This window comes from Beauveria bassiana, assembly GCF_000280675.1.
Source record: "Beauveria bassiana ARSEF 2860 unplaced genomic scaffold BBA_S00009, whole genome shotgun sequence".
NCBI classification, from domain to species: Eukaryota; Fungi; Ascomycota; class Sordariomycetes; order Hypocreales; family Cordycipitaceae; genus Beauveria; species Beauveria bassiana.
In genome coordinates, this window is record NW_007930844.1 from 339,343 (window position 1) to 361,574 (window position 22,232).

General features: G+C 53.4%; 9 protein-coding genes across 9 annotated transcripts; 4 read left to right on the forward strand and 5 right to left on the reverse strand.

The window, feature by feature from the left end:
* Nucleotides 1–347: 347 nt before the first annotated feature.
* On the reverse strand, nt 348–2,180 carry BBA_04106 (uncharacterized protein; the record flags this gene model as incomplete). Its single annotated transcript, XM_008599203.1, has 1 exon — nt 348–2,180. One exon carries the CDS (start codon nt 2,178–2,180, stop codon nt 348–350), a length of 1,833 nt encoding a protein of 610 aa, XP_008597425.1.
* Nucleotides 2,181–3,341: 1,161 nt separating this feature from the next.
* On the forward strand, nt 3,342–4,201 carry BBA_04107 (cleavage and polyadenylation specificity factor subunit 5; the record flags this gene model as incomplete). The annotated part of the gene is made up of 2 exons (XM_008599204.1): nt 3,342–3,879; nt 3,942–4,201. 2 exons carry the CDS (start codon nt 3,342–3,344, stop codon nt 4,199–4,201), a joined length of 798 nt encoding a protein of 265 aa, XP_008597426.1.
* A 1,101-nt stretch (nt 4,202–5,302) lies between these two features.
* Nucleotides 5,303–5,938, reverse strand: BBA_04108 (zinc-finger domain-containing protein; the record flags this gene model as incomplete). Its single annotated transcript, XM_008599205.1, has 3 exons — nt 5,303–5,365; nt 5,418–5,588; nt 5,672–5,938. 3 exons carry the CDS (start codon nt 5,936–5,938, stop codon nt 5,303–5,305), a joined length of 501 nt encoding a protein of 166 aa, XP_008597427.1.
* A 511-nt stretch (nt 5,939–6,449) lies between these two features.
* BBA_04109 (zinc knuckle protein) lies at nt 6,450–7,121 on the forward strand (the record flags this gene model as incomplete). Its single annotated transcript, XM_008599206.1, has 2 exons — nt 6,450–6,719; nt 6,777–7,121. The coding sequence occupies 2 exons, from the start codon at nt 6,450–6,452 to the stop codon at nt 7,119–7,121; spliced, it is 615 nt and encodes a 204-aa protein (XP_008597428.1).
* Nucleotides 7,122–7,611: 490 nt separating this feature from the next.
* Nucleotides 7,612–7,953, forward strand: BBA_04110 (mitochondrial cytochrome c oxidase assembly factor; the record flags this gene model as incomplete). Its single annotated transcript, XM_008599207.1, has 2 exons — nt 7,612–7,641; nt 7,714–7,953. 2 exons carry the CDS (start codon nt 7,612–7,614, stop codon nt 7,951–7,953), a joined length of 270 nt encoding a protein of 89 aa, XP_008597429.1.
* Nucleotides 7,954–8,194: 241 nt separating this feature from the next.
* On the reverse strand, nt 8,195–8,984 carry BBA_04111 (DUF28 domain-containing protein; the record flags this gene model as incomplete). Its single annotated transcript, XM_008599208.1, has 3 exons — nt 8,195–8,808; nt 8,857–8,919; nt 8,972–8,984. The coding sequence occupies 3 exons, from the start codon at nt 8,982–8,984 to the stop codon at nt 8,195–8,197; spliced, it is 690 nt and encodes a 229-aa protein (XP_008597430.1).
* A 587-nt stretch (nt 8,985–9,571) lies between these two features.
* BBA_04112 (HEAT repeat protein) lies at nt 9,572–15,809 on the forward strand (the record flags this gene model as incomplete). The annotated part of the gene is made up of 2 exons (XM_008599209.1): nt 9,572–15,277; nt 15,330–15,809. The coding sequence occupies 2 exons, from the start codon at nt 9,572–9,574 to the stop codon at nt 15,807–15,809; spliced, it is 6,186 nt and encodes a 2,061-aa protein (XP_008597431.1).
* A 496-nt stretch (nt 15,810–16,305) lies between these two features.
* On the reverse strand, nt 16,306–18,170 carry BBA_04113 (WD40 domain-containing protein; the record flags this gene model as incomplete). Its single annotated transcript, XM_008599210.1, has 2 exons — nt 16,306–17,049; nt 17,160–18,170. 2 exons carry the CDS (start codon nt 18,168–18,170, stop codon nt 16,306–16,308), a joined length of 1,755 nt encoding a protein of 584 aa, XP_008597432.1.
* A 389-nt stretch (nt 18,171–18,559) lies between these two features.
* On the reverse strand, nt 18,560–20,269 carry BBA_04114 (peroxin-3 protein; the record flags this gene model as incomplete). The annotated part of the gene is made up of 3 exons (XM_008599211.1): nt 18,560–19,620; nt 19,679–20,049; nt 20,112–20,269. 3 exons carry the CDS (start codon nt 20,267–20,269, stop codon nt 18,560–18,562), a joined length of 1,590 nt encoding a protein of 529 aa, XP_008597433.1.
* Between the last annotated feature and the right edge of the window lie 1,963 nt (nt 20,270–22,232).

The following is a 22,232-nucleotide window of genomic DNA, read 5'->3' on the forward strand; positions in this document are numbered from 1 at the left end:
TTATTCTTCAAGCCATATAACCGATCCGGGTATTTCAAGCAGGCGATTGCGCCCTGCGCATCACTGGTGCCTGTACCTCACCCCCCGAAGCTTCCTGTTTATTTCCGTTTTTTTCCTTATTTTCCCTTCTTGACCTGGTGCGTTATCATCACCTTCATGCATGCACTCACCCTTACCAAAGTGTTCCCAACGCCTGTACGCGACCCGAGCTTGCAGCCTCGGGTCAGCCGTACCAAATCAAAATTCCGTGTTTGCATATGATGTAGCCAGCGCATGTAACATGTAAACCTCGCAAAAATTCCTCAAGTATATACCAACCCCCTCATGAATGTTCTTCACAGCACCAACTAGGGCTGCTGGCTCGCTCCCTCCGCCAGCCTCTCTGCTTCCATGTCCTCCATCATCAGCCGCTCGGTAAAGCTTCGCGGCGTGCCGCTGAAGCCATCTCGCATAAAACTGGCTCTGTAGCTGCTCAGGTCGGCAGCGTCCATTCCGCTGGTGCCGTCGAGGCCGCCGACAAACGAGTTGAAGTTGCCAATGGCGGCAGCCTTGGCGTGTATCTCGGGGCTCTTGACGACGGGCATCATAATGGAGCGGCCCTTATAGGAGCCGACCGAGCCGACGTGGAAGCGCGGCGTGGTCGGCGTGGTTGGCTCCGCAGCAGCCTCGGGCTTGGGGGCTGGTACAGGGGCGGGAGCAACGGTAGTAGGCGAGCGCAAAGCGTCGAGCCCCTTGCTAGAGACGAATGTGGCGGCTGCAATTTCGTCGTCGCTCTGTTCGTCTGCATCTCCAGGCACCAGTGACCGTTGTGACAACGGTGTTGTACCGCCCTCATCTTCGAACTGGAACATGTCGTCGTCATCATCGCGAATCTCAGTGTCATTGACAGGCGCCTTGTTCTTTGGTGGCTCTTTGCTGAAAATGGTGGGTGAGTTGCCAAGGAGAGTCGTAGCTTTCGCCGTCTTCATGTCCAGTACGTCATCATCCACTACCTTTTCATCGTTGCTGAGCTCCTGCCGATGCTGCTGCATACCGAGTTCGAAGGTTGCTGGTTGTTTGTCCAAGTCTACTTGTCGCATTTTATTCGTGACGAGATCCGAGTCGGGATTGACCACAGTCCATACCGTGTCCTCCTCCAATGGCTCTCTTGATAGAGCCCTAAGAGCATCCGATGAAGAGATCTTTTTGGGCGGCGGCCCCAAGTCATCGGCATCCTGTCCCAGGACCGAGTCGGCTGTGACGTTTTCGCTCTCCCACAGTGGTGATGCTGACTGCGGCATCATGGTATCGCTGGGTTGCGGAGACGCAGTGGGCAAGAATTCAGCACCCATAAACTCAAACCGGACACGTCTAGGGCTCTGCGGCGTTTTATTTATGCTGGAAGATCTTCGCAAGGCACTGCGGGGAGCTTTGTTGTCGCTCTTGTCAGATGATGCTGACGAGTTTGCTTCTTCGGCCGTCACAGCATCACCCGGCTCACTTTCACTCGGCCGATGCCGAGGTGGTGTCGTTAACCGACCGGGGAACCGGTCCTCGTCGGCAGATTGGCCCATGCTGGTTATTGTCGCGCTGTCGCGGGTGCTGCTCATGGTAACAGGCAACCACTCGGTGTCGGCGGTGTTTGGGCCACCGGCCGCGACAGAGGACTCGTGAGAATTAAGGGCAGGATTCTTCGTTGTAGGCGAGAGTGGTGTGTCGTCCGTAGGTATGTGAGAAGCTGCCAGTAGCGGGAGGTAGCTTGGCGTAAAAAGACCCTGTAGCTCGTGATCACGGTCGCGTGGGCTGCCTGGAGCATCTGGATAGCCGGAGTCGGCAGATTTCGGCGCTAGCGATAGAGTTTGGAACGTGGTCGTCGTCTCGGGGTTATTGTCGCTGAATGGCGGCCGAGGTGACTCAGCTGGCACAGCGGCGGGCTCAGGCGCTGCTGGTGCTGGTGCTGGCGCTGGCGGCGGCGACGCGGGCGGATGCGGAGGAAGGCTCGGACGCAGCACTTTATAATCATCAAGAGTAGCTCCGAGCTTATCTCGCATGCTTGCAACGGCGGATGGGGCAGCCATGCGCGTCAATTCAAGGTAGTGCCGGTGGAATTCGCCTAATAAATTCTGGCGGTGCGTCTCGAGCCTGGCTTCAAGATTGTCGAGTTTGCTGCGGAGACAGTCGTGCAAGCTGGCCGCGTCCATTGCTGCTAATAGGCTGCACTGGACGGATGAATGGCTGTGCTCGTTTCCAGCGGGGGCATGACGCAGGAATGTGCCAAGCAGATTCAGTCAGAAGACTGGGCAGGACCGTCTTATTTTTGGATGAGTCCGAGGCGGACAATGTCATGCAAGTGATTCCGCAGTGTCATAGATATTACTGTGGTGGCTTTTGCTTCCATTTACCGCCATTTGCCCAGTGCTGTCCATCCCACCTTGTCACGTGGGTCGCCACAGGTGCTGCCAGGATTCATGCTTGCATTTTTACATCATTCAGGTCTTTACTTTTCTGGGGTAATGATTGCCTTTCTTTATTGGCTGCCGATTGGTATCTCAATTGCTGATCGGCCAAGGTTGCGCTGCCTTGCGCCTCACCATCATTTGTCTCACGTTCACCGGGAGAACCCTAGCAGTGGGTTAACAAACAACGACGCTACCAGATTGTATTGCCATTGTCTGAGCGGACTGATAATATGTTGTTTTGATTTTTTTATCTCCTTCTGTCTTGCTGCTATATTCTTCGTTTTCATCCTCTTTTCAGGTTTTCTTTTATCTATTTTGGCTACTCTTGATACTATATCCTTTCCACCTTGTTAGGTTCCTGACAGCCACAGTAGGACACATTCTGTGTCACACCCCGCCATTTTGTTAATGACAGAGCTACATAAACCTAGTATTTCCATAATTATTCGAAAGCTACATATTTTCAACGTTGTCGTACTCAATTCTCGAAGAAAGGACTTTGGTAACCATCGCCACACATGGCTGCGTGCTAAAACACATGGCCGAAAAGTATTATAGCATAGCATACTACAACGGCAGAAATTACTTTCATATTCTTAAATTTAGCAAACCAATCTCAAGCATAAATATTAAACCTCAATGCTTTGCCACCATCCTCTTTCATCGCGGAATTGACGTGTTGCGCTTATACTGTTAGTCGCACGGGTCGTTACCCAGTGACCCACCGCTTACCGCTTTGGGATCAGAGCTTGCGCCGGTGCTTTGCTGTCCAGCCGCTGCAACTTTCTTGTGCGTCCAACAGCAAGCACCATCCTTTGACAGCTGCAGCTCGGAAGCTTTTTGGAAGAAGCTGCGTCAGATTTGCCAGTTCATTCTTTCCAATTCACCACCCATCTGTCAATCATGTCAACAATACCGGCTGGCAGCATCCAGTCGGGCAACCCGCCCATCCTTCCCCTCGATTTCAACGCAAACCAGCCGCCCAAGGTCCGGGTCTATCCCTTCTCCAACTACACCTTTGGCGTCAAGGAGACACAGCCCGAGGAGGACCCTTCCGTCATTGCGAGGTTAAAGCGCCTCGAGGAGCACTTCGCCGAGCATGGCATGCGCCGCACGTGCGAGGGCATTCTCGTCTGCCACGAGCATAACCAGCCACACATTCTTATGCTGCAAATCGCAAACGCCTTCTTTAAGCTACCCGGCGATTATCTGCGGCCAGAGGATGGGGAGATTCAGGGGTTCAAGACGCGTCTCGACGAGCGCCTAGCACCCGTCGGCCGCCTCGGCGAGGACGAAAAAGACGGCGAGTGGGAGATTGGCGAGTGTCTGTCGCAATGGTGGCGGCCCAACTTTGAGACCTTTATGTACCCTTTTGTGCCTGCTCACGTCACACGGCCTAAGGAGTGCAAAAAGATCTACCTCATTCACCTGCCCAAGAATAGTATGAACCCACCTCCGCAGCTGTCGTCTTCTCCAACCTACGTTTGCTAACATTTTGCGCAGAGGTGCTTAGCGTGCCCAAGAATATGAAACTGCTCGCTGTACCTTTATTCGAGCTCTACGAGAACAGCGGCCGATACGGACCCCAGCTTTCTGCGATCCCCCACATTCTGAGCCGCTACAATTTTGAATTTGTCGACGAGGATGGCAAGGTTGTCAAGGTCACACCCGGAGACGGTCCCAAGGCCGGAGACCAGCCGCCTAAGACTAAGGTCCTTGTTGGCGACGACACAGACATGAAAGAGGAAAATGGGACAAATTAATGCGGTCAAATTCATTGGCGACGGTGTTGGGCGTATGTATGATTCATTTTGGTCATTTTCCAAGCAAGCCGGTCTGCATGTGACTTGGGCATATCGCCTTTTGATATAGGCATTGCTAGATGAGGTGGAAATCTAAACCTTTTTTTTACCGTTTATAAGCGCCATGGATGATCACTCTTGAAACTGAAGCGTAGGTCGATTGCAAGACTAGCTCAGGCTAATTAACCCTCTCGCTGCGACTGGTAGCAACGACATGATTTATTAACTAACGACTTCTATCAGTCAAAGCATTCAATACCCGAATACACCATTTGGCCAAGTATAATCGAATTTTGACTGAAGAGCGGTCTTACGCGCTGTCTGTAATGTACTGCTCAAATAACGCCATGACCACAGCGTTGCATCAACGCGGCGGCCTCGCCACATCTTAACGAGGGCGAGCGGAAGAGGCAATGGACTGAAGCTGTCACACGTATCCTACGCTTCAGCACTCTTGACTTTCTTTGACAAAACCTGAAACCAGAAGAACGCAAATCCAGAATAACATTTATAATCCAGGGGTCTCTGTCGATGAATAGCCATCTAAGGGGCCGGTGGGAAAGCATGCGTGCACAGCCTCAGTATGAGCGATCACTATCACAAGGCGTGTTGATTGCAGGTTGCGGGACCATGAGCAAAGATGTCCACTTTTATAATGCTGCCTGTCGTTTGTGATTATTTCGAAATCGCAGAGTCAAGATATCCTAAAAGTTTGATTATAACGCATGTCATCATGACAGCTGAGGTTTTGATCAAGCGCGCTCTTACACTAGTGACGTGATCGTTGTACGAATAATGAGACTGAAAACGGGCTTCGTAATGTTCCCGTATTCTTGCTGCAGTACTGGATGTCTGATCAGTACGTCGTTTCAAAACTGCCTATCAGACAGTACTGATGATAGTCACAGCCTCGCGTTCTTAGGCCCGACGAATTGAGTATATACAATATAATATTTTCGGTCTTGGTGAATTAGCTGGTACAAAACTCTCCAGCAAAACATTGACTGCCTTGCCAATACATATACTCTCCGCTCCTTTCACAAAAAAAAAACAGATTCTAAGTTATGACAAAGGATAGGACGTTGCTGGGAGCGATTCGAGGTGCTTGCGGTGGTGCTCGTTGGCCTACTCATCGTTAGCTCACAGAAAGCGACGTATTTGAAGAAGTATCACGCACGAAAGGTGTGCCGCAGTAGTTGCAGGTAGCGATCTCGGCCTTGTCGGTATTGATGTAGATTTTAGGGTGACCGTGATTGACGCTACCGCCACCGTCGCAAACAACCACTCGGTCGTGAGTCCATCTAACTGGCTGCTTGTGGACCATTTCCATCGCAGAGAGAGGTTGAGGCTACATCCGAATTAGTCTCCAGTAGACAATCCTTGCTAACCGATTGTCCCTTCGACATCAAAGAGAAACCGCCGAATCCGTACCTGAAGCTCGAAGTCTGTCTGCTCGAATCGGGGGCCAGTCATGGCAGTGGCTCGGGGTTTTTGGTTTCGGGACCAGACCTCCACGCGGTTGGGAGCCTGGCCAATCTCGACGGCTACGGAGTCGCCGGTCTTAGTAGGAGTCTTGAACTCGTCCCGTGTCGTCGGCACTGTTGATTCGAGCTGACGGGCGGAAACGCTAAAGGCGCGACGGGAGACGCGCATGCTGCGCGCGAGGCCGCCGAGTATTCTCAATTGCGGTGCGGCCATGATTGCGGGAATCGTATGTCAAGCGGGGAAATGTTTAAGTCCAATTGCAGGATCGCCAGCCCGGAGTCGTCTCGAGATTCCACTTGGTGAGAGCAGGTTGACGAACTAGAGTGAGTGGATTAGAGATCGCGGAAAAAGCTATTTTCCGTCGCGCGCCTCCGGTCCATAGAGCTCCAGAAAAAAAGTTATGGACGCCTGGAAATTGGCGACTAATTTTCCACTGACACGCAAGAAATCGGGCATTGCGAAACCGCTTTTCGACGAAATTACCGATTAAAGTTCTCACCGTCTATTTTTTAGGAACTTGTCTTCTGTGCAACTCGAGCTGCTAAAGCTCTTTCCCTCCATCATGGCGCCCGACACACCGAAGGGAGTCTCTTCGAGGCTGCTGACAATGAAATTCATGCAGAGGGCTATCGCATCAAACTCTACACCAGCGTCTCCAGATTCAGAAGCGAGCTCGGCGAAAAAGAGAAAATTAGACCATGGATCGCCTGCAGGTAGACTCAGCATGGACTTTGACCAAGCGTCTGTAGATGCTGCTATGCAGGCCCAAGAAGCGAAGCGCAAAGCGGCGCTTGAACAGCACGCGACTGGCGACACGCACTGGGTTCTGAACACAAAATTCGAGAAGTCGCTCACTGGGAAGCCTTCTAAAGTACCGCGCAAGATTGTCTACGTTGGCTATGGCGACATAGACTCTGAGAACGAGAGTGGCGACGGGGAAGACGTTGCCGCGAATGGGCGCACATCAACACACAAGCCTAAGCCAAAGAATGAGGTATGCTGTGACATTCAACCTGATCATCTCGCCATGTCAATCTAACGAAATGAGCAGAGCGCGCAAAACCCAAGCGACGACGAGTCTGGCGATGAATCTGGACAAGACTCGGACGACAGCGAGGAGTCGAAGCCCAGAAAACGCAAAGATACCGGCCCGCAGCGAGAGCAAAGTAGATCACGGTCCAAGTCGCGCACACGCCCAACCGCTGCAGAAGTGAAAGCCAAAGAACTGCGCGATAAGCGTAGGAAAAAAGAGGTGCGGCTGAACAAGATTACGTCAATTTCGGGAGCAGGCGACAGCCCGGCAAGCAACAAATCCATGACTTGCTATAACTGTCATCAACCTGGACACAGGGCTACTGACTGCTCACGACGCAAGTCTGGTGTACGTAGCAAATAATGGTATCGCAAGAGTGCCTTGTGATTGTCCATTTGTAAATGATACATCTACGGACAGAGCTTGTAGAGCGTCAGTAGCGCGCATAGTGAGCCTGACTGGTGCTCACACTGGATTTGCATGCAGGGACCCAGGGCAGCTGGACTGCCTTACGAATTATGACATAGAAATCGACCCTACACCGGGGAAAGATCAGTCTTTGAATTGGATTAATACAATTGCTCAAAAGGTCTTAGAAAGAGAATTATTATATTTAATATAGCATTTGATATACCTGAGAATGTATTGGTAGGCGTAGAATAGCAAGAATAACTTACTTGCTACATGTGTGGATCCGCGTACAATGTGCTAGGCCGGCCGGCTGGCTCTTGATTTTAGTGGCGTGAGAAGGATGGCTGCGACCTTTGCTCGACACCATTCCGGCGCAACAATATCGCCACACCCACGAGAACCCAGCTTCACTTGGAAAATCCTCGTACTATCATACTACAAAATGGCCGGTCTCAACTTGGAGGTGTTCAAGGTAGGAACAAAGCTCTTGCGCGGCCCTCGCGGCCCCTTGTTCCATCAGCGCTGACCTGGACGAATGCATCAGTTCGGCATATATGTCATGTTCCCCATTGGCATCATGTACTACTTTGGCACGAATCTCGACAACCGTTTCTCCGTACCCGACTTTTGGCCGCGGCCCGAAGAATGCAACAAGCTGCCGCGCGACCGCGACGAGCTCAAGATTGAGTACGAGCGCATGCTCGCCCGGCAGCGCTTCAAGCAAGCACGTTTCGAGGAGCGCGCCAAGGTTGAGGGGACCGCTGGCGCTGGAAATGACTCTTGATCTGGGATTGACTATGGGGGTGGTCTGCAAGTGTCGGAGGGCCATGGTTCCGGCTGCGCGGACAATGTAAGAATGTGTATGTATGATGGAACAGATGGAGATTGTTAAGATTTCCCATCTAGGACGGTGCATTGGGCGGCGTTTTTCAAATCAGGATGCAAATGACCCAAAGATTAGTATTAAAATTAAACCCGGAAATACTACAATAGTGTACAATAGTTGATTAGCGCTCTGCACGATATCAAACATCCAGATGCCTCTCTACAGCCTCCCATGCGTCTTCTGTGGCACGTCCTTGCTTGGCATTTGCGAAGATGGCCTTGACTTCCGAGTGCTCCCTTAACGTGGCAAGAAGAGAAGTCAGCGTAGCCGCAGCCTCGTCAGAATCCAGCTTCACCATGGTGTCCTCGTTGGGCGCCCAGACAATATCGGCGGCGAGCAGCTCGAGGTCAAACTTGGAGGCAAAGTCTTTGGCGATGGCCATGAGCATCGAGGGCTCCGTCCACAGCACGTAGCCGCCCTCGGCATTCTCCTCGACGTCTTGCGCGCCGTCGTGCTCGATGGCCTCGTCCAGCAGATCCGAAAGCGCAGCAGCGTCGTCCTTTGGTTTGAACACGGCCCGGCCGCGGCGGGTAAAATTGAACGCTGTCGAGCCGCTGACGCCCCCGGCCTTCTTCACGGCGAGCTTCAAATCTTGAAGCGTGCGCTGCTTGCTGTCCGTCTCAATGTCGACAATGAGGGCAATATCGGGCGGCAAGAGAAATTCCATGGTCATGGGCTCCAGCTTGGCGCCGGATGCCGATTTGCCCTGGCCGCTGGCGATGGCGCCTTCGATGAGTGCCTTTGGGATGCTGGCTGGTAATTAGGTCAGAGAGATTCAAGAACACTCCTTTCAGATGGTACCTTTATTTGCAGCCGCGATCGCATTGGCGAGCGCCGGATTATACTGAACATCGTCACCATACACTACTTAGTATTAGTACCAGTTGTAAGCCGGTAGTAGCAAGTGGCCACATACTTCTCGAGTACATTGTTATCAACTTTGTAAAAGCAGTTCGCTCAAGCATCTTCTTTTTATCTGTCACTGCCTTTATATGTTTCGTCTTGGACCATTTATTATGCCCTGCCTGTCTGGGCTGCGTCGTGGTCAAGTTTTGTCTGCACGCAGGGCAGATGCCGAGACGAGGGGCAGCAGTTGGGCGAGCTACAAGCTGTGCCAGCGGGCCAGCAAAACGTCTGGGGAACGTCATGGCGGCGATTCAAGGCCAAACGGGGCTGGTAAGCTAATTGAGCCTCTTCTGAGTAATGTATAAATGATGCAACATGTGAAATCCGTGATGGACAAATCCACGAACGGGTTAATGATCTTCCCCTAAGCCTTGAGGTCGCCCCGCCAGCTACTTGGTACAAAGTGCCCTCCAAAAAGGACTCCAAAAAAGGGAGCGAATCCACCAAAGCTCGTCACTGGTAGTGGCTGTCGCTGCCCCTGTGGTCCGCAGCATTTCGTCTGGACTTTTTGCTATCGACACACGACGACCTTTGACGCCACCTTGGGCAACTATATAGCCTTGTGCAGACTGCATTACTCTGCTCAACGGTTGAATGGCAGCGTCAGACCATGTCATCTAACGAGGAGCCCGAGGCTCTGCCCCCGGCCGCTGAGTCGCAACCCACGCCACCACTTGCTCCAACGCCCGCCGCCGAGGACAAGAAGAGCGACAACCCCGAGCTCGACCTTCACAAGCTCCAGTCTCTACCCGCGGAGCAGCAAGAGCTGTTTCTTCTCACATTCGTCACCGATTTAACGAAATATGTCCGCCAGCTCGACGCCGACGACTGCTCAGCGCAGCAGTTCTACCTCAAGAAGGAAATATTCCGCATCATCAACCTCGCTGCCCCTCAACCGTCGAGAGTAATACGCAACAACCTAGGACAGTGTCTCGCCCACGTCTTCACCCATGGCGACCGAAAGCTTCTTTTCGAGACAATCAACGACTTGGCGAGCGTCATCTCTGGCGCCAAGTCGAAATCCGACACGGAAACCCGCGCAAAGCATGCGGCCGTCGTCTGTCTGGGCGATGTGTATGCTGCTGCCGGAGACAGTGCAATCGGGCTGCACCAGCTCTGCTGCACGGCACTTGTCAAGCTCCTTAAATCTTCTTCCAATAACGCAGGTCTTCGTGCTGCCATCTTCACCGCTCTGGTCAAGATGACAGGCATCGTCGAGGGCTCCATGGACGAGAGCATTGCGCGTGACATTTGGAAGCAGGGCAGAAACCACGCCTCTAGCGACAAGGGCCCCCTGGTTGTTGTTGCAGCTTCACAGTGCCTTAAAGCCCTCTTGAAGCACACCACGTACTTTCGAAATTCATCCGACTTCGACAGGCTAGAAACGGCCATGTTTAAAGCTTTCGATTCATCCAGTTCCCAGGTTCGTCACGCTGCCGCCAGCTGTCTTGCTGAAGCGTATGCACATGGCTACTCCGAGTCGGCATCCAGCAAACCTACCAAGAATAAAAAGACGAATCCCAAGTTGAAACGCCAGTCCACACTCCCTGGTATGGTCGGCGACGATGACGAGATTCCTTCACGTACAGCCAGTCCTGCTCCAGGAGCGAAGCGTAAAGAGGATCTCGCCCTCTCACTTGGTGAAATACTGCGACAGCTGGCTGCTCAGTACGTGAAACCTACGACACCCAATCGCGCCCGAGCCGCCATAGGCGTGTGCTTCGGCAAGCTATTTCGCCGACTCGGCGAAAGTGTCGTTGAGCCAAACTATCTACTCATTGTCGATACGTTGACGACGGATATTCTGGGTAATACAAGCATTGCCAATAATCGCTATCGTCTCTTGATATCCCGCAGAATTATTGATACACTTCTTCACGACGTTATTGGCAACAAAATTCTAGGAGAATCGGGTCAAATCAAGATCGCCGAGGTTTTGATCGACAGTATACTGAAAAACTATTCTGCTGCCTTGCCCGAACGCTCTGAACCATCAAAGCAGACTCTCATCACTGCACTTCGCGCGGTGGCAGCTTTGATTCAGTCTCTGGGCTCCGCCACAAATAAGTTTGCCGAGTCGTGCCGCGATGGCTTGCTGCAAGTATTTCAGCACCCGAGTTACTCGGTTCAGGTGTTTGCCTCACAGTGTATGAAGGTTTTCACGGTAGCATGCCCTCAACAATTGTTACCCTGCCTCTCTGTCTGCATGAACAGCCTGACTAGGGAGCTTTCGCTTCTCGCCGGTGGGCGAAATTCCCAAAGGCGATGCATCGGCTTAGCGCATGGGTTGGCGGCAACTCTCAGCTCAAGCCCGTTGCGACCTCTTCACGGTTCACTGGATATTAATAGCCGTGTCCTGTCCATGGCGACCAATCTGCTCAAATCCTCGGGCCAATCCGAACTTCGAGTCTCGAGTACCCAGATTCAGGTAGCATGGATCTTGATCGGTGGCCTCATGTCTCTGGGGCCCAACTTTGTCAAGATTCATCTATCACAGCTTTTGCTGCTCTGGAAGAACGCACTGCCGAAGCCGCTAGCCAAGGATAATACTACATCGAGAAGTTTGCTCGAAGCTTCTTTCCTCACTCATGTGCGGGAGTGCGCTCTAGGCTCGATATTGGCGTTCCTCGAGTTTAACAACCGCTTGCTGACTGTGGATGTGTCTAAACGCATTGCCACTATGCTGCAAAGTACGACAGCCTTCCTAAAAACTCTCCCAAGCAAGAAAACCACCGAAGATATTTTGCAACGCTTAACACCTGCAATTCAACTACAAGATCTCGAGAAGATGGTTCAGCGTCGAGTGCTCCAATGCTACGTCAAACTGGTTAATCAAAGTCCTGCGGGCGGTAGTGAAGCTCTGCTGCAATCTAACCTGCTTACCCTTGCCATTTCTCTCTTCGCAGATCCGGACAACTACTCTGCGAACTCACTAAGCGCTTCTATTGCCAATGCCGCCGCCACCTACGAATCCATCTGGGATGTGGGCGACAATGATGGCTTTGGCCTGACTGGTCTTGTCTATGGGTTCAATGTCCGCAGCTTGCCCGGCCAACATGAATCCACTATTCAGGACGCATCCAAACCTGATTCACCCGAGGAAGTCATCGACAGCATCTTGCTATCACCCATTTGCGGCAGCTTGGAGCACGATGCGTCTGTGCTCTACATTGGTAGCCTGGACCTGAATGAAGCCAGGCCTGATCCCCCAGCCACGGAGGTCATCAATATGGCAATCCAACTATTTGCTTTTGCCTTTCCTCTCACACCGGGCAAGGTGCAAGAGAGTATTCTAGAACAGATTCGAACTTTCGGGTCCTCTGGTTCTCTTCAGCGCGATCTTGCAAGAAACGCAGCGATCAGCGTCAACGTTGCCACCGCAATCTTGGGCACCATGCGCGTGGCAACAAAAGAGACAAGTTCACCAGCTGGCAATGTCACCAATCCCGCCGTGGAAAAGCTACTGCAGGATATTGTTCGCGACTTCGTCATTGACCAAGATCAGTACCTGCGGAGTCTTGGATACGCTGCTACAGCCAGACTCTGCAACGTATATGGTAACGCATTCACAAATCATGAAATCAAGTACTTGGTAGACACCATTGTCAGTAACCGCGAACCTAGTGCACGGGCGGGCTGTGCCATGGCTCTTGGATCTATCCAGACCAAAGTGGGTGGTATGGCCGCTGGTTATCATCTGAAGACTATTTTGGGGATCCTCATGTCGCTCTGCAATGACCCTCACCCGATCGTTCACTATTGGGCTTTAGAGGCTTTATCTCTCGCCGCGGATGCCGCAGGCCTGAGCTTCTCCGGCTACGTTCCAGGTACTCTGGGAATGCTAGCTCAGTTGTTCGTCTCTGAAACGCATCACCCGGAGATTCCGTCTGCGATTACGATGGCCCTTGAAACAGAACTTTCAACGCCAGCAGCGATTGCACGATGCATTGATTCTCTGATCAATGTGCTGGGCCCTGACTTACAGGACTCAAAGAAATCAAGAGAACTTATTTTCACCTTGGTCCGCCAGTTCCAGGAATCCGACGACAAGCAGGTCGAGAATGCTGCCTTGATTTGCCTAGAGCACCTATCTCTATATGCGCCGGGGGAAATGCATTACTCAGACTACGTGCGGTTGCTTCAACGATACTTATCGTCTGAGCATGGCGAGCTACGTGACGCTGCTGTTGATGGCATTTATAATATGATGAAGCGTAATCCGCGCGATGTCTTGCGAGATGTTGAGACTGGGTTCGAGGAGAAACTGTGGCTACTGCTCGATACCACGCCCGAACACGACGGCATTAAGAACATTATTAGGAACTGGCTTCAACAGACGTGTCTACTTGAAACGAATGAGTGGTTGGATCGATTCCAGAGGGTTCTTCGACTGACACGTGTCAAAGAAAAGTATGAGGTGGCCGTGGCCAAGTCATCCGGGGGCGGGGTTGACTTGAACGACGAGGAGGTTGCCGGCTTCGCCGCCGCTGCTACAGAAACAACAAAAGATGGCAAGGATGCGAACTCTTCGACTGATGCCGAGCCTTTGCGCTGGCAAGTGACTACTTTTGCAATCTCTTGCATCGGAGACATGTTTGTCATGGTCGCCAAGGATGTGGCCTCGAACGGCGAATCGCCAGCTCAGACAGCACTCCAAAGCAAGATTGCCGAAGTTGTTCGCATGGCATTCTCCGCATCAACGTCTGGCGTGCTAGAGCTCCGCATTTGGGGATTAAAGATTATCGGGGCTGTGTTGAAAATGTTTGGCAAGACACCTGATCCCGATTTCGAAGAAGCGATGTTGCTTGAGCAATACCAAGCACAAATCAGTTCCGCCCTAACGCCAGCTTTTGCTGCCGACTCGTCTCCGGAGCTCGCTTCGGAAGCGGTCAATGTCTGCGCTAGCTTTATTTCCATCGGCATCGTTACCGATGTTGAGCGCATGGGCCGCATCTTGAAGACTCTCGTCAGCGCCTTGGAGAACTTTTCTTCTGACGATGAGAATGCGGGTATTGGCGATCTCAAGGGCTTGTCCTCTAATGCGCAAACCATGGTCAAAATTGCCGTATTTTCCGCGTGGGCTGAGCTTCAAGTCGCGAGCAGCGAGCAGAAATACCTGTTGGACGTTTTGAAACCACATATTGGCACGCTGACGCCGCTGTGGCTGGAGTCACTGCGCGAGTTTGCCCGGCTGCGGTTCGAGCCCGACATCTCCATGACTCTGGGACCCCCATCGCTGTCTGGGAGCCTGGACTCCATTTATGCTGCCCTTAATCGAGAGACGCTCCTAAAGTTCTATCAAGATGCGTGGCTGAAGCTTGTCGACGCCATTGCCTCTTTGATTGAACAGGACAGCGAGTTTGTTTTTGATGCTCTCGATGGCAAGGAATCAAGCGAAACCGCTATAAATGGTCAACGCAAATCTGGCATTAATTATCGCGACGAGCCGGTGGCGTTCTTCTTTGTCCTGTTTGGCTTGGCGTTTGAATCGCTCGCCATACGGCCTGGCCAATCCGACTCGCTGGCTACGCGCGACCAGACCCTGGCCATCTTGCAGGCTCTCAAGCGCATTCTGCACCCCAGCGTCTCTGGCCACGCCATCTACCGCCCTGACGTATTTGCCGAGACCATGGATCTGCTTGATCGTCTCGTATTGACGGAAGACATTGATGTGCAGACAGTCATCGTCGATATTGCGCGCGCCATGTGTGTCACGCACCCGTCTGCCCTTCGCCACGGGTCCGAAGAGGGTGATTTGTCAGAGGATATTGACCAGCTCTTCGAGCTGACTAGAATCATTGTCCTTGTCTTGTCGGGCCTGCTGCCCAATTTGGCTGAAGGCAACCAGCCAGTGAGGCACCAAATCAATGAGGAGACTCTCGTCCTTATTCGCACGTCTCTGGATGCTCTTGTCGATGCCGCTGAGGTATTCCCAGCCATCATCAAGTCAGACTTGCATGCTTGCATCATTCACATATTTGCAACCATACTCGCCACGCCAAGCTGCCAGGAGCTGATTGTTCCCCAATCGCTCGCCACCTTGAAACGCTTCATTGGCAGCATGAGCGCCTCGCGGAAGATTGCGCCCGATGGGTCGTCTGCGACTGACGTGCAGCTGCAGGGCTGCTTGCGCCGCTTCCTCTCCATATACCTTAACGCCCAAAAGCGCGAAGAATCAACCTCGCTTATCTGCGTCAGAAACTGCCTGCTCGCAACGACCATTCTCTTTACCGGCGGGAACAATCACCTCCCGGCCTCTGAACCGCTGGTCGTTCGATATCTCGACGAGCTCCTGGACTGTCTCACCGACCGCATGGTAAGTTGACCATGCACAACTGAAACCTAATCGCTGCTAAAAACCGTCACAGACTTCAAAGATTGCCGCCAACTGCATCCGGTCTCTGCTCCTGCAAAGCTCGCCCTCGTCGTCCGACGTCACTATTGCGCGGTACCTCGTTCCGCGGCTCATCGCCTTTGTTATCAACGTCGAGCCCGAGGACCCCGAGCAGGCGCGCTCGCTCGCCGCGCACAGCCTGTGCCTGTACGTTGGCGCCGTCGACGCGGAGCGCACCCACGCCGCCATGTCCCTCGTCGTGCCCATGCTCATGGCCCGCGCGACGGCCGAGGGCGAGGCGCGCTATGCGGAGACGAGCGCGCGACTGCTCGAGGTGGCGGCCGTCAATCAGGACGTCTTCCGGGGTATCGTCGGCGCCATGAGCACCGCCCAAAGGAGCCTGCTGGAGGAGGTGGTGCGCTCGGCGCGGCAGGTATCGAGTAGCGCGAACCAGAATAGCACTGACGCGGCGGGCCAGCCGACTATTCAGCTCAAGATGAATTTTGGCGGCTGAAAGCTGATGAATGGAAACGAGACATGTCTTTTTTTTTTTTTTTGCTTGTACGAAACTCATGCATACGGAGATGGGGGAAGCATTAAACAGGGGAGGTTAAAACAAAAGGCATATATATCACAAACAACAGTTTTAAAGAATCTTTTCCTAACGTTTTCTGGTAATTTGCTTTTGTCCTGCACGTCCTGCACCCGACTACGTCTTTATTGAAACCAACAACCTATCCTCGCATCGAATGGGGGGTTCTTTTTTTGTCAGCTTTCCACAGATCATGGCAACTGTAGGAAGAAAGGGAAAGGAATTGAAGCAGTGCAACGCAGCGCTTTGGAGCTCGCTGTTGGCAGTTGTGATGGATGCCCGTATCTGGCAAAACAGAGGCGAACCCTTTGTTATTATACACAAAAGGTTTACTGTAATCAGAGCCTGAATCGCGCTCTCGTGTGAACTTTTGCAAAGACTATAGCTATACTACTGTTCTCTGTGGCAAGCGCCGTCTTCACGTCTTTCGAAATGAAAATGTGTCCTCTACCGCTGTGCCGTCATCGACGGACACGTCAGATACATCCGGGTCAAACGCTCTGCTCCTCCTCGTCCTCCTCCTTCCTTTCGGCAGCTCATCATCATCCCACTTTGACGCTCCGTGCCACGTCTCCGGGACCTGGTCTCCCTCGCCCAGCGACAGGATGCGGTACTGCTGCGCCGTAGTCAGCAGCGCCAGCGGATACTCCATGTCCGTGTTGATCCATGAGATCTGTGCTCTGACCGGTGCGCCACCACCGCCGCCGGCGCCGGCCGCGCTGCTGCTGCTGCTGCTGCTTCTCGCCGCGATGAACTCTTCGGGCACCACCGGCGTCGGTCCCGGCAGCAACGGATCCCATAGATACGCCAAGCCGCTACTACTTTTGCCGTTGTCTTGTTGGGAGGAGGAGGAGGAGTGGATGAGTAGTAGCTCCCGCGTCTTCTTGTGCCACGTAAAGGTGACGACGGAGTGGAAGACGAGGACGGCGCGTAGCTCGGCGGCGGCAACGTCCCAGATCCAGACGGTGCAGGGTGCGTCGTCGAGCCGAGTGGCGAGGAGGGCGGATGAGGCGTCAAAGGCGAGGACGGAACATCCGGGCTTCGCTTCCGTCGTTGGTCTGCCGTCGGATGGCATGCTGGGTGGGGAGATTGGCTGCGTCGCGCGCTGAAAGGTGTGCACTGTCTGGCCGTCTCTAGATGTCTCTAGCTGTTCCTGCCATATCTGTAGCAATGATTAGTGACTATAGTTCTAGCGGCGGTTCCAAGTTTCTTTCTCTCTTAAAAAAAATCGAGAAAGAAAAAGAAAGAAAGAAAAAAAGAAAGAAAACGTACATGCAGCGTATCTCGAGGCACAATAGTCACAGGATGTGTTAATACTGCCCTCCTCCTCCAAGAGTCTGTTTGCAATATCGCAATACTGCGACTATGATCGGCGACAGCGCAAAGGTCCGAGTTGGGACTCGGTTGGCAAGTCTTTATGCCCAGTTCCAGCGAAGCATCCGGGCCATCTGATAAATGCGCGCCACTCATTGTCCTAAAGTGCTGCCCATCCGCCGTGTACAGAATCAGCTGGTGGCCCTGCGCCGCCGACTCCCACAGCAGCAGCCACTTTCCATCCGGCGTCCAGCAGACGGCCTGCGCGTCTTCCACCATGTCCACCGCCCACGACTTTTGCACCAGTCTGGACAATGGGTGGTGTATGCTCACGAAATCTTTACCATTGGTCCGCGTCAGAATGGCCAGGTGCTGGGTGCCGGGACGCACCGAGTAGCTCCGGCCCACCGACGACGGCTGGTGGAATTTCGGGTTGGCCACCTCGACCGCCGCCGTCGGCGTACACGAGGAGGAGGAGGAGGAGGAGGAGGAGGAAGAAGAGGAGGAGGAGAGGCTAAAGATGGCGAGCTTGAGGCCCGACGGTGAGCAAACGAGGACCTCGCCGTCGTGGGCGCCAAAGCGCGCAATGCTGGCCTTTTCGCCAGGGAGCAGCGGGCTAGTAATGGTGGCGTGAAAGGACGACGACGACGAGTCGATGCTGGCGGAAAAGACGTGCACGCTCTCGCCGGCGGCGCAGACGAGCAGCCGCGTGGACGAGGGCGACCATTGGAGAAAAGTCACGGGACCGAGGTTCGGCGGTAGTTGGATTGTGTTTTCCACCTGCAGAGTCTCGACGGAGCGCACAGAGATGATTTGCGCATTCAGCGTGGCGACGAGGCTGCCATCTGGGCTTGCTTTGCACAGTGGCGAGGCTGTCGGAGGTTGTGGTGAGCCAGAGGTCCGCAGAGACGTTGGGGGCGCATTTCTGCAAGTGTTGGACATACAAGGAAACACGGGAGACGCATACATGACGGTGTATCGTCTCTCGCACGCACGCGAATGATGAAGGTCGTTGAGTTGATCTAGAGTCAGTCGCTGGATGTTTACGGCATTGCCGAATTGGGGTTAGGGCGGGGCAACGCTTCGCTGAGAGAATGCAGCCAACAGTCAATGAAGTGGTCAAGATTGAAGAGGTCAATATGGATGAATTATATCAGTAAATAATACATTGACGCATCTCATTAAATGCTCTCCTTCCCGCAGCCCCATCTCCGCCCAATTGTTATACAAGAGCAGGAGAAAAATGCAAAAGAAGCGATTCGCGTTACCATACATGACCGAGCCAACATGCCCTCCAACAATGCCGCTATTAAATATATTGAATTTCCTCTTTCTTTTTTTTTTTTTTGCCAAGTTTCCTACTTTGCCTCTACCGCCTTTTCCCACGCACTCTCGAATCCATCTTGATTCTCCACCATGACGAGGCTCTGCTCGCCTTGCGTGGTCGTCTCCGCCGCGGCCGCCTTCTTCTGCGCCTGTCTCTCTGTCGTGGCCGTCGCAGCAGCATCCGCAGTCTTCGCATTTCCCGCGCTCTCCACCAGGCCGTCGCCGCGCACCTCGCTCTCCCAGTTGCTCGAATAGACGACCGCCGCAAAGGCCTCGAGCCCGCGTACGGCCTCCATATCCTGGAGGTACTCGTTGGGAACGCCATTACCAATGGCGTGCGCCTGGCGTGTTAGCACAGATAGAATCTTAGGCAGCAGGACGACTTTGGTCTGCTTGGACTCGGTAATCAAATTGGCCATGAAGCCGCTCTCGTCGTTGGGCAGCTCAAACGCCTCCGTGGCCAGCTTCTTATCCACCAGCGTCGAGAAGCCGGCGTCGAGGAGCAGCGTCAGCACGTGGCAGAACGCGGGCGACTCGATCAGGTCGGCCGTCTCGTCGAGCAGCCGGCGCAGGGACTCGGGCGAAGGCTGCGCGGGGAGGCCTTGCTGGGCGGCATTGTCTTCGAGGATGCCCGATTGCCGAATTACTTCATCTTCCTGATCCTGCGGCGGGAGCAGGTACTTGAGCCAGTTGGCGCTGCGTCGCTCCTCGGGGGTAGAGCCCTCAACCTGTCTGCGGACTTCAATGACAAGATCGGACAAGCGGTCAAAGCTGATGAGATCGCGGGGGTTGAGCGTGCCAAAGACGGAGCGGACAGCGCTGTCCACCGTCTTCATAATGTCGACCCAGCCCTTGTTGAGAAGCCACCAGCTAAAGGTGAGGTACTTGCGGTTCGTGTCAAAGTCACTGCCGTAGGCCTGGTCGGTGTTGTCGTCGTCGTTGTTCTCGAGGCTGATCGTGGCAGACTGGGTGCCGGTGGCCAAGGCCACGACACTGGAGAGATAACTCCGGCGGCCGAGTAGGTTGAGCTGCACGCGGGTGAGCATTGTGAGCAGGGCGAGGGTATAGATGAGCGTAAAGGCCCGCGTAACAGCTGCAGATTGTTAGCAGATGAGTGAGGGGGGCGGCAGGGTCAGGCATGTTGCACATACAGCTGATGATTAAATCATCCCACAGCTGTCGCTTGGAGCGACGAGACCTGGCTGGGGAGCCTTCCTGCACGGTGCCCTCGGGCACAGAAGTCAGGGGAGGGAGAGACGCCTGGCTGGCGTGCACGCCGCTCTCGCTCACGATAGAGCTCTTGCTGTCGTCCTCGGTCAGAGTGGTGTCGGCGATGCTGGGCGGGGCAGGCGCAGCATCCGTCGGATTAGCTTTGACGACCTTGGCCGTCTTGGCCTGCTGGATCTCGTAGGTGATTTGCTCCGTGTTCATCTCGGCGAGGACGTTTGTGGTGGCGGTCGGGAGGAGGGCTAGGACGGTAAAGGTGCAATCTTCTTGATTTTGCTCAAAGCGTCGACGCAAGCTATGCAAAGTGTTAGAATGGCAAATAAGATGGGATCTATGGCATTTGAAGGAGATGCGTACTTTTCTTTGGAGATGCGCTCGCTAGACATGCGCTCGCGCGCGTCGGTGATTTTGGACATGACATATTGGCTGACGATGTAGCCAGCACCGACGAGGCCGACGCCAATGGCGACTGGCGTTCGGTTCCGGCGGAACCATCCCCGTACAGACGAAATCATGACTTTTGCAGTCTGTGTTGAGCGGCGATGGATTTGCGGAGGAGCTCAGATGGATCGAATCGTGCCAATCGCCGTCATGGGAGGAAGTTGGGCGTCGATGCGCTCGGCGAGCTTTTTGGCAGGGAAATTGAATTGCACGCTTGTTGAGCAGAGGGGTCTTGCGCGAAAAGAAACCCCCTTTTTGCGAGACAAGATGGGAATGGAGATGACAATGTTTTGTAGCTGCACGTGTGAGGGCGTCAAAGCTATCGTCATCTGAAGTCTACCTAGGTAGGTAGGTAGGTAGTAGGTCAGGTAGGTAGGTGATCCACGGCGCGCACAGTGCTGGAACCAAAAGCTATCTTCCTGGGGCTGGCTGGCTGGCTTGGCTGGCTGGCAGGCAGTTGGCGCGAGGGCGAGCCGAGGTCTCGGCCCCCGAAAGCGACCAGAGCAAGCCAAAGCTGGCCAAGACAGCCGAGCTTATGAACGGGATACATGGGTTTTGCGGTACTTTTGTGCGAATTTACATGTACCTTGCTTGTGCCCTCCCAGGCTGTGCCAGGTCTTGCGCCACATGCCCCCAGATCTGGAGCTCTACAGGCTAGCCCAATTCAGCCATGATGTTGATGAGGACTCGACTGGACAGCCTGTGCTGTCTTACAAGAGGAGGGTTTCACAGATTGTAACGAGTAGGATTCAATGAATTCAGCATAACGTAAAGAAAGAGGGTGACTTGTTTGGCGAGCGAGTCACGTATAAAAACTCGTCACGTCTTGAACCGAGTTTGGTTGCTAGACATCACATCTCCGAGTAAATCTGTGTTGGTTAATAGGTAGCCTCCGAGGCGTTGCTTAAAAGTAGTCAGGCTATTATTTAGCCGATTTGTACATGTTAGCCCTTTGTACGCGCATGACCTTCGGCAGCTCTTCCAACAAGTCATAAAGGCCTCTAGCGAAATCCAACGAGTAGTCCAGAGAGTAGCATTCCGCCAGAAAAGTGAAACATGAAAAGGCCAGCGAGTTGACTCGAGCTCTTTGTGGTGTTGAGTTGATTCTACAAATTGTTTATCCCTCGCCCTTGCCTTGCTGACAGGCTGTGCTGGCGTTCGTCATCTTCTTTTGCAGTAAACGTCAAGATCGTTGCAGAGCCAAGACTATAGTTCCGTGCACTGATTAAAATGATCTCCTAGAAGAATACAACGGAGAGGTCTTGTATACACCCGTTCCCGCGTCCATCTTCGCCCCTTCAAGTATCCCGTTTATACCTGCCTCCCTCAGCCAGCTATCCGGTCATCAGTCACCACACCAAAACTCCGTACAACCATAAACTCCCTGACCTTGTGGATTAGCCAACGATTAATTTTCAACCTTTTCATGTCATATGAAATTTTTTTAAAACAAAAATTGGTTCTTCTTTTTCCGTTTATAGCGTTTTGGCCCGTTGCGCAGCCCATCTCGATAAGCTCTTCCCCCTGCGCACCAATCAGCGGCGCGCCAAAGCCAAGCCAATCTGACCAAAAAAATCCGTTTCTCTGCGTACCTAGGTAAAACCAGTGGGCTGATGAGCTGAGAAAGCTTCCCCCACCACCCATTTTCCCCCGCAGTGACGTCCTAGTTAGAGCAGCTGACTGTCATCATCTGCACCTCATTCCCATTTTCCCTCTCAAGCCTTGACCTCTTCAACGTCATCCTCTCCTCTCTCTCTCTCTTCCTCTCTCCCCTTTCTCCCCCATTCTTCCTACCCTCCACTCTCTGTCATATACCATCAATTGCTTTCACACCACTCACCCACCATTTTATCCCTTTTGCACGATAATCCCAGCCCGCCGCTCCGATTGCGCACCGCGCCGCCCACACCCATTTCCCAAACGGCGCGCGCGCGCGTTTTCCGCCCCTCCCCCGCCCGTTTTCTTTTTTCTCTCCCCCTTCACCTGTCGGGCCCCCTCCTACCCTCCTCCCCCCCCCCCCCCTCTCCGTCGCTCACC